Raw genomic sequence first — 12,540 nt, forward strand, 5'->3', positions numbered from 1 at the left:
TAAAGACTCTTCTAAGGGGATACTCCTTTTTACAGGCAGGATCTGGCAGCATGAATTGCTTTATTTTTTGCTCCATCAGATGAGAAATGCGTGAGTGACATTCACAGAGGGCTTTGGGTGTCTGTGTTTACGGCTCCCTTCCCGGCTCTGTGTCTGCAGCTCCTCTCTTGACTTGGATTTGATGGCCTCCTTCCTGGAGGTGGTTTTTCAGCTTCTGGATTCGTCTCTCTCTCGTTCATGTTTAAACAAACATGCCTCGTGATGATTTCTACTCATCTCAGAAATTGAGACTGAAGACTTGTGGAAGACAGCAGTGGTTATTTAGATTTGGAATGGCTCTTCTCAGCTGCTCTTTATGTGTCTGTCCCACGGTGACACTCAGTGCCCCGGGCTGGGTTGGCGCCTTGTTGCCCATTCAGCGAGCATGGTGTTCTTACTGTGGGCTGGCCATTTTCTGGATGTTGGGTGTTGTGAGGTCTGCTTGTGTAGATCTCACGGTCTAGGGCAGCGCACGCACATAGACCGAAAGGTCGTGGTGATGAGTGTGCCGGGAGCCTGGCTGGGCCCTGCTGAGCCTGGTCGGGGGCTGAGGCTGGCGGGAGCCGGATGAGTGAGAGTTAGCTGTGCAGGGGGAGGGAGAAGCAGGAAGGGGGGAAGCCGGGGCTCCTGGCAGGGTGTGGGATAGAGGAGCCGCCGAGTCGGGGGAGGGGTGACAGGCGGCCTGCAGAGGAAGTCCCTCCTGGGATGACTGGTCACCATAGTTCATTTTTGCCCCAGTGAGAGAACCTTTGAAGAATGTTAACACAGTTTTCATTTGGGCATCTAAACACATCTGTCTGTTAACTGCATCTCAAAGAATTTTTTTCATAATTTTTCTGGCACAGAGTTGTGGATGATTTGACTATTAAATTTTTGGGGGGAGGGAAGGAGTTATTCAGTGATCAGAAGGTGTATGTGGTCTTCAGACAGTGTTTGGGGATGAGACGTGTTTGCTTTAGCGCGTGTGTTTGCGCACACATCGTGGATCAGCCGTGCTGTGTCTAGGCAGCCTGATGCGCAGCATCGTTCAGCTCCTGGGTGTAGGAGGGTGGGCGGGGAGGGGACTAGCTTGGGCGCGTCCCCGGTCTCTAGGCGGCCGAGATTGCAGCGATGCAGACTAGACGGTCCTGGTCTGGCCTCGTGCTCTGCCCCGAGGGTGGCGGTGTCCCCGCTCCCCCTCTTCTGGAATCGGCCTCTCCTGCCTTCCCTTCCTTCCCTCTCGTATCCTCTCTGATGTCGGCGTTTCCCTTTTGCTGCTGTTGGTTTTGGCATCGGCTGTGGCCAGGAGAGGAAGTCTGTAGTAGGCCTGCCCTGAGGCCTCAGCCTCAGTCTAAGGAGAGGAGCCTTCACGGAGTGCCAGCAGTGCCCCAGGTTATGAAGGAGGGTGCGGCAGGGTGGGGACGTGGTGGTTAGGAAGCTGGACTCGGGCCCAGAGCGGCCCCAGTAAGGGGATCTGGCCTGGCCTCCTGTTCCGACCGGAAGCCGAGCTCCCAGGTGTGCCACCTCCTGGGGTCTCGCCTGCGAAGCCTACTGTCTTCCTATTACTGCGCAGAACTGCCCGACACTGGACTCTGCTAATTCTGCTTGTTCACTTTTCCCTTTCAGACATTTGATGCAAACGATTTGTATCAGGGGCAGAATTTCAACAAGGTCCTCAGCTCCTTAGTGACTCTAAATAAAGTAACAGCAGGTAAGTCTCTTTTTTACTGAATTTGAGGGGAGGGGAAGAAAGAGGGGCAAAAACCTTGTTGCTTCTGTGTTAGTGAGGCAGAGTGAACGTTATTGAATTTAAAAAAGGATTGCATTAAAATTCTGGTTGTCACCTTTGCTGCGAGCAGAGTCTTCCTCTTTAGGTCCTGGTAGATATCAGTGCTTTCCTTCCTGTGAGCAGAGAGGAAAGTACAGCAGAGGGGGAGTGCCTTGTTCACAGGGGCAACGCATGGGCTGTCCTGGAGCGTGAAGCACCTTGCTCTGGAGTTCATGCTGATTAAAGCTCAGATCTCGTGAGCAGATCTAGTGCCTGTTTTTGAGGTGCAGCCAGTGAGCTGGTCTCTACAGTAAACACCTACCTGGGCCAGGTTTCCTGAGGGTGACGAGGGCACCTGGGCTCTGTGGGCTGCGGGTTCGAGCCCCAGTTGCACCTCTAGGGAGAGGTGGGCTCCCCGACCGCGGAGAGGACAGCGGGGTCTGTCTGTGCTCCTGTGGGGCTAGCTCGGGCCTGGAGGCTGCCTGAGGCACCAGAAGGGCTTAGAGGCTCTTTTGTTTTAAAGTCATGTTTGTTTTCTACTTACCTTTACGGACTGTAGTTTCAGATCCCTGGGAGGGGCAGTTAGCCCTTGATACTGTCTCTTTTGATCAGAAAAAGTAAGTTTCTCTTGTCAGGGTCTCCTCTCATTTCGCCCCTACCCTTCCTCACTGTGTGGGGACGGGATGGGGTTGGAACGCTCGGGGCTGCAGGAACCGCTTCCGGGGCCCCTCACGCCACTCGTTTGCTGGGAGGGCTGTCTGGGCGCTGCCCCGCTGTCTGCGCTTGCGGACGTGCGCCCAGAGCAGCCTGTGCTGCCCGCCGTCCCGGGCAGGGCTTCCCTTTTCATAGCTTGACTTCGGGCTTGAAGTTGAGAATGTCTTGGGCTGTTGAGGTGACAGCACCTGAGGACACGCTAAATTAGGACCCAGGTGAGCGAGTGTAGGAAAGCGTGAGGGTCCAAGTCCAGGAGGAGGGCGAGAGGGGGCGGAGAAGTGGGGGCATCAAGGCGGACATAAGGACATGCAGCCATCGCACCCTCCAGACAGGGGGCTTGTGGCGTTTTGTCAAGCTCGTGCTGCCTCTTCGATCCCTCCGGGGAGAAGCGATTGGCTAACGTGAGCAGACAGATAGTAAAGGAGCCGGCCTGCCGCGTCGGAGCGTCGGCAGTCGATGAGTGCGCTTCACAGGGGAGGAGCGCGTGCAGGCGGCGGGTGCAGCGCGGGCGCCTCCCCGGCCCCGGCCCGCCTGCAGCACTTTGCCGGCGTCTGGGCCGCAGTTTGACACTCACTGCCCTCCGCTGGGCTCGCTCTCTGGCAGCGGGGGCGAGAGCGGCTTTGGTAGACACAGTCCCCACGTGTGAGGCCGCGGGTGGGAGACGGCAGGTTTGCTCTCGCTCTGGGTGTGTAAGTTCCGGTGGGTCGGAAGGAGAGGGGGAGCGACGAGGGCGGCTTTGCTCCGTCCACCGGGCCGCGAGACCCTCGGTGATCGAGGCGGAGCCCCGCAGGCCATGGGAAGCATGGACACAGGCCGGGAGCTGTATCATCCGGGCATGTGTTACCATCGTTCCCACCCCCATCTGATGCAGAAGTGTTTCTCGTGTGTTCTTGACATCATTGGATATACCCTGGACGCAGAGCATCTAGCGCTGTTCTTTACGAAGACCTGTTTGGAAGTTCTGAAATAAACCTGGTACTTCTCTCTTCAGCTTTTAAACAAGAGGACTGAGCCTTCTCAGGTGAAGAGAACTTTCTGCTTCTGTGTTTGTTGGCTGCTGCTCTTCATTTGTGTTTCTGAAGTCAGCGTGAAGGAGGTGACGGTGCCTTTTCAGCCGTCGGCTGTAGGGGCTGCCGCAAGTGTAAGACAGGTGCACCTGCTGACTCCAGGGTCGTTGTTGGGGAAGCCCGTCACGTCTTTCCTCTGCTTCCGGCACTTCAGGGAGACCCTTCGTGTTCTCCAGGCTTGTGGAGGAATACTTGCCTTTTACTTGGACAGAGGAGAGATTGGAGGTGGGGAAGGAAGGGATCCTAAACACTCCCTGGGTACGGCAGGCGGCCACTGGGGCAGCTTCTTCACGCCTGTCCTCTGGGCGCTGTTTGTGCTCGCAGTTGCCAGGCCTCTGCCACACGGCGGGAGCAAACACTGGCCCTTACTGCCAGCACTGAGCAGGGCCTGAGAATTGGAGGGGCTTCCACACCGAGACGTCAAGGTGGTTTTAGGACAGGGGTTCCGGATGCCAGGTCCGTGGAGCCCGGCAGGCAGCATGGAGGAGTGAGGGGGGCAGAGGGCAGCGGTTGCTCTGCCCGCGTGGGCCCTGCTCAGCTCTGGGTCAGTCAGGGAGCGCAGAGCCAGAGGCGCCAGAGCCCCGGTGCTTCAAGAACAGCTGGGAATGCCGGTTTCCCTGGGGAGTCCCCAGACTTCCAGTTGTTGGTACCTAATTCAGAATGTCATAAGACGCTGTGTAAGCCAATCCAAAGGGATCTGCCAGAGAAAGAGGACCTGGAGACCCCCAGTTTCAGGACATTTTTATAGAAGGCCCCCCACATAGCTGTAGGAAATTGCTAGGCGCGTGCATGTCAAAACAGTGATTTCCCTAGAAAACTCTCTCGTGGCCTCATTTTAAAAAAATCACATCGCTTCTGCGAAGTGGGCTGCTGACATTTACGTGCTGGTGGCCTGAGTGGGGTGTGTGATCTTGCAGCGACTCCAGAGAGAGATCTGAGCCTTTAGTGCTGTGTGGTCTCTCGTCCTTTCACAGCCTTGTGAGGTGAGTGAAGTGTGCCTGCCGTCGTGCCGAGGGCATCATCCTCAGAAGGGCCTTTCTGGACGGAAAGTGCCGGGGGTTCCGTTTGTTTCAAGTAAGAGAGTCTTTTCCGTCTCTGGCACGATCAGGCTTGCGGCTCGCCCACTGCGCGAAGAGCGATCCTGGAGGAGTGGGCGTGCGGGGGGGACGCGGGGGGAGTCTGTCTGCTCAGGAGTTGAGTGTGAGGGGCTTCTTGTTTCCAGGTGAGGGGAAAGTACTGAAAACAGTTACGAAACACGTTGTAAACTCGGAACTTAGCTGGAGAAGGACTGCTAAATAGTTCTGTTCACCTTCCCGGGAAGGTGCCTGGGGCGCGTGCGGTCGTTCGGTCCCGTGGCGGGGACTCTGCTCCTGGTCTCCTGCGCGGGTGGCCCCCTGACCCTCGGAGCCCGGTGCGGGGTGTGGGCGCAGTGTCAGGGGACTCAGCTCGCTCTCTCCCCTGTGACGACCTTGCAGACATCGGCCTGGGAAGTGACTCCGTGTGTGCCCGGCCCTCCTCTCACCGGATCAAGTCTTTTGACTCCCTGGGACCCCAGCCTTCGCACGGTCGGACTTCAAAATTGTTCCAGGGCCAGTATCGGAGTTTGGTAAGTGTGAGAGTTGGTCCCTGAGAACGGGAGTGTGTTGGGGAGCCGGGCGTGTGCAGCGTGTCTGGAAGGACACACGGGCCTCCGGGGAGTTGCTCAGCCAGAGGGTGGTTTGCCTTTGCTGCCGTTGCTCCTATTCTCGGGTCTGACGTTTGCCCATCACCAGATTATCCGCGTGTCGTGCTTCATGACGGCTTCTAAGAAATCTGTGTATTTGGGGCGCTCTATTTTAAGATATAGACCTGTTTATCTGGAGGGATGTGACCTTTAAAACGTTTTCCTGGTCACTTGCATCATATTTTCTTATCTACTCTGCACAAAGGTACGGAAGTTTGGGAATAAGAAATCCATACCTAGTACTTAGATGATGAAGAAATGGCTGGAAGCCGAAGAACCTAGAGGGTTTTTTTCTCTTTATGAAAGCGTGACAGCACCCTACTGAGTCAGGATGCAGCTTGTGAAGGAGGGACTCTCTTATAACGGTGCTGGTGAGGTGGGGAAGCCACCTGAGATGAACAGTCCTCCTGGAAAGTGAGGAAAACCCATTTGTAAATCGTCAGGAGACAGGCTGCGAGCACAGGCTTGGAAATGAGGACCTGAGAAGGTGAAGTACAGGGCCGAGCGGAGACCGTGGGGAGGGGCCGCCCCATCCGCCAGCCAGGGCGCGTGTCCACCTGCCGAACAGCCGAGCCCGCTCTGGACCGGATGGTGGCCTGGTCCTCAGCTCGATCAGCGGTGCTGTGACTTCGCTTCATGCGACACTTTAGTAAATTATTGTATGTTAGAGAATCAGGGAGCTCGTCCTGTGAGTCTGAAGAGAACCGACCCCCCTGGAGTCTTCAGAGACCACCGCTCTCTACTTTACCACCAGAGAGTGTTGCCCAGTAAGCTGGTGTGATCCTCGGAAACGGAAGTTAACCTCGTTGGAGCTGTGTGTTGTAGAGAGAAGTTAATTTGAGTTTGGTCACGAAGCAGCGGTAAAAACGGAGAGCTGTAGAAGGGATATAATTTTTATGTGTTTTTGAACTTTTTGAACTCGAACTAACTCTCCATGCTGTGTGTCTGTGACTGTTCTTCCTCTCTGAGAAGTCCCATTGCCCTGTTTCAGGCCTTGTGAACAACACAACACACCTGAGCGTTTTTTCTCTGTGCCAGCTCTGGCTGGTTCCGTGTCTCACCTGGACTGACTCATGTGACCCTCATGGCCACCCCGTGAGGCTGGACGGACTTAGAGGGTCCCATTGCAAGCTCTGTGGTCCAAAGCAAGGGAAGATGCCCAGACCACTTGAAAAATAGTTTCAATTAGCTCTATGAAATATGCAAGGAAAATGCAAGAAAAATCAAGCTTTGGATAAAGAAACCTTTGCTGTCTGACCCATTCGCTTGTGGCAGTTGTCGGTTTTTTTGTTTGTTTTGTTTTTGAGTAAATGAGGACTGGATTGCAAAGGAATAATTTTAGTAAGATAAAGTTAAATGTTCTCTTGTGATGAATGTTGCTGAGATCACAGTAAGTATAGCATTGGTGTTTCATTAGCAAGAGAAAGTTCAAGTTACATCAGAACTAAAAAGCCCCAGCCGCCTTGCCTGTGCCGTGGACCCGGTGAGCCACTCACGAGGCGAATGCGGTGAGACTCCTCTTGACCTGCTAGGTAAGAATAACGATTTCAGACTTCCCTGGCGGCACAGTAGTTAGGAATCCGCCTGCCACTGCAGGGGACACGGGTTCGAGCCCTGGTCCAGGAAGATCCCACATGCCGCGGAGCGACTGAGCCCGTGCGCCACAACTACTGAGCCTGCACTCTAGAGCCCGCGAGCCACAACTACTGAGCCCACGTGCCAGAAGTACTGAAGCCCGCGCGCCTAGAGCCCGTGCTCCTCAACAAGAGAAGCCACCGCAGTGAGAAGCCCACGCACCAGAACGAAGAGCAGCGCCCGCTCGCCGCAACTAGAGAAAGCCCACGCGCAGCAACGAAGACCCAACGCAGCCAAGAATAAAATAAATAAATTTATTTAAAAAAAAAAAGGGAATAATGATTTCTCCACCCCTCGTTTCAGGGGAGCTTTTAGAAAAGGGAGGAAAAGAGCTGAAGTGGTAAGCTAGTGACTGAATACGCCCTTTCCAGCCTCCCAGGGCAGCAGCAGCGGTGGCGGTAGCCCCCCGTGCGGAGGGCTGGGCTGTCTGCCTGGTGCGTGGTCCTCACCCCGCCTGGGCTCGCGCCCGCTCACAGCGCTCCTAGAGCCCATCCTTGGGTGTAGGCCGTGCTCCACGGCTGGGAACCTGTGGCGTCAGAATGAAGGGGTCCAGCCTGGCCGCCTGGCCCTGTGCAGACGTCACCCTGTCCTGTGCTTAGTGGAGTGTCCCTTTCTGAGGTGGGGAAGGCGTCCCTGGTGTTTGCCTGGCCTGCAGCTGTAGGGAGAGTGTAGGTCACCACCTCGGCAGCGTCCTGATGAGAGCCCCGTGTGCCACTTGGATGCCGCCCGGTGTGTGCCCAGCAGTAGGGGGACAGACAGGCCGGCAGCAGGGCTCCCAGGGCAGTTTGACCTCCTTAGGGGCCTGCTCTGCACCTGTGTTTGTTACGTGTCATGTTCGTTATTGGAATTTGTCACCCGAATCGGCTCTGCAAAGCCAGGGGAAGTCACAAAAAGGAGAATGTCATGGAGATCAGAGTAGACGGCTGATGAGTGATGACAGTGGTCTGCAGAGAGAGAGAACCTGACACAGTGTATGAGCGGGTCATGTTTCTCTGAGCAGAGCGAGGACAGCGTGTGTGTGCTGTGTCCCGGCTGTGACGTGAGCCCTGTCTGGCCCTCACCGCTCAGGTGCCCCTGCCACCCCGCGTTTGAGGGGACAGTGGTCAGCCAGAGGCTTCCTGCCAAATGTGGATGAGAGATTGCTTTATCGAATATTCTAAGTATTAAATGTGAAGTATGCATTAAATGTTTAATCCGTTAGATATTTAATGTATTAATTTGAATTATTAAATAAACATGATTTATAGCAGTTAACGTATAAACACATAAATAGATAAACACACATGAACTATTTTAGGCATTCTATCAGCTCCTCTTCTTGACGTTCTGCCTGAGCACTGTGTTTGTGCTTTATCTTTTTCATCTTGCTTAGTGATACATGAACCTAGTTTAAAGACTCAGGTAACTCTGCAAGACTTGCTATTAGGAAACAATCAGTAGAGACACAACCGCTTCCCATGTTTTCTCTGTGTCTCTCTAAATAAAATGCCTTATATAAAGGTTGGTTTGGGTTTTTTTTTTAAAATAACACAGTGTTGCCACTGTGGACGTCCCACAGTGGCAGGGGGCATCAGGGCTCTTCCACTTCCCCTGGGCCTTAGCTTCACGGGTGCTTCCGGGCCTCCCTTCCCCGTGGCTGAGTCCTCTAGTGGCTTCGTTGGGTGGGTGTTAGTGCAACACCATCATGACCCAGACTCACAGTGGGGCCACCGTGTGCTGGGACTGTGCTTTCCTGATGACCTTCTGTTGCCTCTTTAGTTTTCTGTGCACCTTGTGCAGATTATAGTCTGGTCTGTGGCCTTTCTTGAAGGAATCTTGTCTGCGCATTCAGACGTGTTAGGGTTTTTCAGTTTCCTCTTCCTGGGGGCCGCTGGTGAAGTCTTCTGGCTGCCGGAGCGTCTCTTGGTTGCAGCCAGGACGTGCCAGCTGCCGCCTCTGTGCTTCCCTCATCACCTGCAGACTCCTTTGACCCGAGTCGACTTCCTCCATGTCTTTCTGTGTCTTCACTTTTTTCGTGGTTAATTCCCTGTTTTGGAGGAGTGCATCTTATACTAACTTCTTGAGCAAGGGTGCAGGGGAGGTAAAGTTGTTCAGATCTTGCATATCCGCAGATGTCTTTTTTATCCTGAGACGAAAGTTTTTTTGTCTTTAGCTTTCTGCAGTTTAGTTACAGTGTGACTTGGTCCAGATTTCTTCAGGTGTGTCCTGTGTGGGGTTCACTCAGCTTCTTGACCTTGTGTGTTTGTGTCTTTTGTCACATTTGGGACATTTTTAGCCGTATTTCTTAGACTCCTTTTCAACTCTGTCCTTTCTCCTCCAAGACTTCGATGGTTCCAATCTTAGATCTTTGTCATTTCCCCCAAGTCCCTGGGGCTCTCAATTTTTTTTCACTCTGTCAGTTTGAGTAGATTTTGTAAGTTCTGTTTCATTTCTGGGATTTTCTATTTTGTCTGTTTTGAGAGAGCTTCATCTTAGTGTTGGGATCCATGTCTTTTCTCAGTCAGGCTCCGATTTTCCTTGTTCTTGGAATAAGGGGTGTCTTCAGTTCTATCCTAGACACTTGGGAGAGTGTGTTGGAAGATGCTGGATCCTGCTGAGATCTTGCGTCTGTGGCTGCAGCCCTGGCTGATGGGGTTTTGTGTGGCGGTCCTGGCTGAGGGTGGTAGACCGTGGTTCTGGGGACAGCTTGGTTTCCTTGCTGTGGTGTCGGGTCAGATTCATTGACCTGGTGTCACTGGGGTTTCTCTTGGACCCCTGACAGTGCTGCTGGAGGGGGGTCGGGGAGACGCTGGGCCTGGCTCCCCCCACGGGGCTGGGTGGAGGGCAGGGGACACCTGTGTGGGCATATGGGGCTGCCTGCTGCCGCCTGGGGGGACTGGACGCTGGACTCCCAGCCTCATCTTGGCTGATGTCACTGGTGCTGGAGGAGCTCTGGGGCTTGGTGGGCCATGGGACGTCCTGCCTGGTCCCCTTGGACACCCGCGTGCTGGCTGAGTGGCCCATGTGCTGTCCCTTTCCCGCCGCTTTGGCCAGGAGAGCAGACTCTGCTTGGGGATTTTTGTTTGTCGACTTCCGTTGGCAGTTCCAGGTTGCAGGCCTCCCCAGCACCCGGTCTGGGATAGATGGAGACAGACATTCCAGCCAGTCTGCCTTCCTCTGCCCACTTTTCAGAGATCTGCAGTTAGGCTTAATCTCTGAGAAAGATGCAGGTTAAAATGAGGTACCCTTTCTTCCTGTCGGTTTGGCAGTATCCAGTGTCGGTGAGTGTTTGAAGCAGTCAGACGTCTTAGACGCTGCTGGCGGGAATGTCTGGGACCTTTTTGGAGGGCAACTTAGCAATGGGCGTTAAGATTTAAAATGTGTCATCCGTGTTCTCTGACCTGAATTTAACGTATCGGCTCATTTACAGGCGTGTGCAAAGACATGTGCAGACAGTTCTGATGCAGCCTTGTTTTGCAGTAGAAAGCAACTAGACATGGTCTCAAGTCTAGTAGTGAAGACTTGGTTAAGTAACTAATGGCACTGCCGTACAGTGTAATATTAAGCAGTTAGTTAAGACTGAAGTAATTAAGGACTGCTAGGAAAATGCTCACAGTGTATTAACTTGTTGCAAACTGTAGAGAAGTGTGTAGCGTGTAAATGTGTGTGAAAGTGTGTCTCTGCTCATGTAGGCACCACACTGGCAGGAATAAGACCTTTGCAGCCATTGAGGGTTTCCTCCGGGACTGGACCTGGGGCAGTGGACAGGGCCGTGGGGACTTTGGTGTGTCCAGCGCTCCTCTGCCACATGAATGGGGTGGTTACGCCCTGTCTGTCCAAGCGAAATCTGTTCGTGTCATCACAGTGTAGAATGTGTGTCCTTCATGACGTCTCCTCCCTTCTCCCCTTTTTAGGACATGACGGATAATAGCAACAATCAGCTGGTCGTAAGAGCCAAGTTTAACTTCCAGCAGACGAATGAAGACGAGCTGTCCTTTGCGAAAGGCGACGTCATCCACGTCACGCGGGTGGAGGAAGGGGGCTGGTGGGAGGGCACGCACAGCGGCAGGACCGGCTGGTTCCCCAGCAACTACGTGCGCGAGATCAAGCCCAGCGGTGAGTGGCCGGCGGGGGAGCAGGAGGCAGGGCACATGCCCCCTGTCCTGGGCGGGACCAGTCTCCCGTGTCCTTTCTGCGAGGGGGAGTGGTGTTTGCCCCCGCGCTGGGGAAAGGGCTGCACGGTCACAGGCTAGCTCTTCATTCCGTTGCGACATCAGCACTATAAAATAGAGGCTTACTCTGTTATTTTCCCTTTGTAAGGAGAAACATCTCAAATCGGTTGGGGTTTATTTTTGTGGTTACGCTTTTACATAAGGTAAACCTTATCGCCCTTTGTAGGGCTGCTGTCAGGACTGAGAGCTGGCTCTGTCCCGCAGGCTGTGGCGGCTTCTTGCTGTGGTGGGTTTCTTGCTGTGGGTGCTTTTGCCCGTCACGTACAGTTAAGTAATTTCTGTCCTTTTCTTTGTGCTCATAATAGCATTTTAAAATGCATCGCTTTCCTTAGGTTTTCTGCAATTGCTTAACATTACTGAATTTAAAAAATCACTCAGATGCTTATCTTGTTTTGAAAGGGAATAGTGAGTGGTACTGGCACTGTTTTCATTTCTGCTTAGATTCACGTCGTGGAATCGCGGTTCTCTCTGCGGCCTGGGATCTGTGATTTGTGTCACTCCGGTATGGGTGTGGAAGTTCAGGCGCACGGCCTCTGCGTGTGTGTGTGTGTGGTGCTGTCCTGCGTGGCGTCACGGGGGGGAATGGCAGGCCTCCCGAGCACGTCTGCCCAGTAGTCCCTCGTTCCCTGAAGCAGCGTTCATTTATCGATGGAGACTGCTGGTTTTATCAGTGCAGTCATGTAGTCCTTGCCTTCATGGGTTCATGTGTGTATGTGTATATGTTTGTATTCATATGGAGCTGGGGTGTAGGCGCTCTGTTGAGTGAGATTTCAGAACCAGCGTCTTAAAGGGAAGAGTGGGTGGCCGGAGACGCAGAGGTGGGGAGGGATTTGCAGGCCGCGTCTGCTGTGACTTGACTTGCATGTCGTCCGTTGTCTGGAAAGGCCTTGCTGTGTGCGGCGGTGCTCTGCTTCTGCCTGGGGAGAGTGGTGGTGGTCCGCGGTGCGGGTAGGGCCGCGTGGAAGGAGTGTGATGGGAGCGGCTCCGCGTGGGGAGGAGCCCCAGGGCCCACGGGCGTTTCAGGTTAGGGTGCGGGGACGGCGCTCCCTCGTGGGGTCAGCGGGGCTCCCTCGTGCGCGTTGGTGCAGCCTGTGCTGCGGGCCTGGTGGCACAGAGCAGGAGCCCGGGGAGCACTAATTGCTGCTCTTCGGCTTTTTGAGGTAGCAAGAAGAAGAGCTGTCTAAAAGTGAACGTGACAGTTTTGATAAAACGAGTATTTTCCTAGCAGTGACGCCAGACCATAAGTATTTTAATAAGGCAGCCTGCAGCCCTGATTGGTAAAGGTTTCGGTGTTGGATTTTGGGGGGGAATAACACGTGCTTCTTCTGTCTTTTTTAGATTGTAGTAAAATTTACCATAATGTAAAATTGACCGTTTTAACCGCTTAAAAAAAATGTTTACGTG

At 53.8% G+C, this 12,540-nt stretch overlaps 1 protein-coding gene across 16 annotated transcripts in view; it reads left to right on the forward strand.

The window, feature by feature from the left end:
- ARHGEF7 (Rho guanine nucleotide exchange factor 7) overlaps positions 1-12,540 on the forward strand; it is a 169,318-nt gene that overhangs the window by 53,221 nt on the left and 103,557 nt on the right. For 13 of the 16 annotated variants that reach the window (XR_012327785.1, XR_012327786.1, XR_012327788.1 and 10 more), the window contains 3 exons: positions 1,645-1,729; positions 5,043-5,173; positions 10,819-11,020. Coding sequence is in view for 11 of the 16 variants with exons in the window: in XM_073795413.1 (XP_073651514.1) it covers positions 1,645-1,729; positions 5,043-5,173; positions 10,819-11,020 (418 nt within the window). In the remaining 5 variants the exon portion in view is untranslated. Of the gene's footprint in view, positions 1-1,644; positions 1,730-3,541; positions 3,793-4,541; positions 4,642-5,042; positions 5,174-10,818; positions 11,021-12,540 lie in introns of those variants that run through there. The other 3 variants (XM_073795418.1, XM_073795420.1, XM_073795417.1) reach the window with 3 other exon arrangements.

Source organism: Tursiops truncatus, chromosome 18 (genome assembly GCF_011762595.2).
Source record: "Tursiops truncatus isolate mTurTru1 chromosome 18, mTurTru1.mat.Y, whole genome shotgun sequence".
NCBI classification, from domain to species: domain Eukaryota; kingdom Metazoa; phylum Chordata; class Mammalia; order Artiodactyla; family Delphinidae; genus Tursiops; species Tursiops truncatus.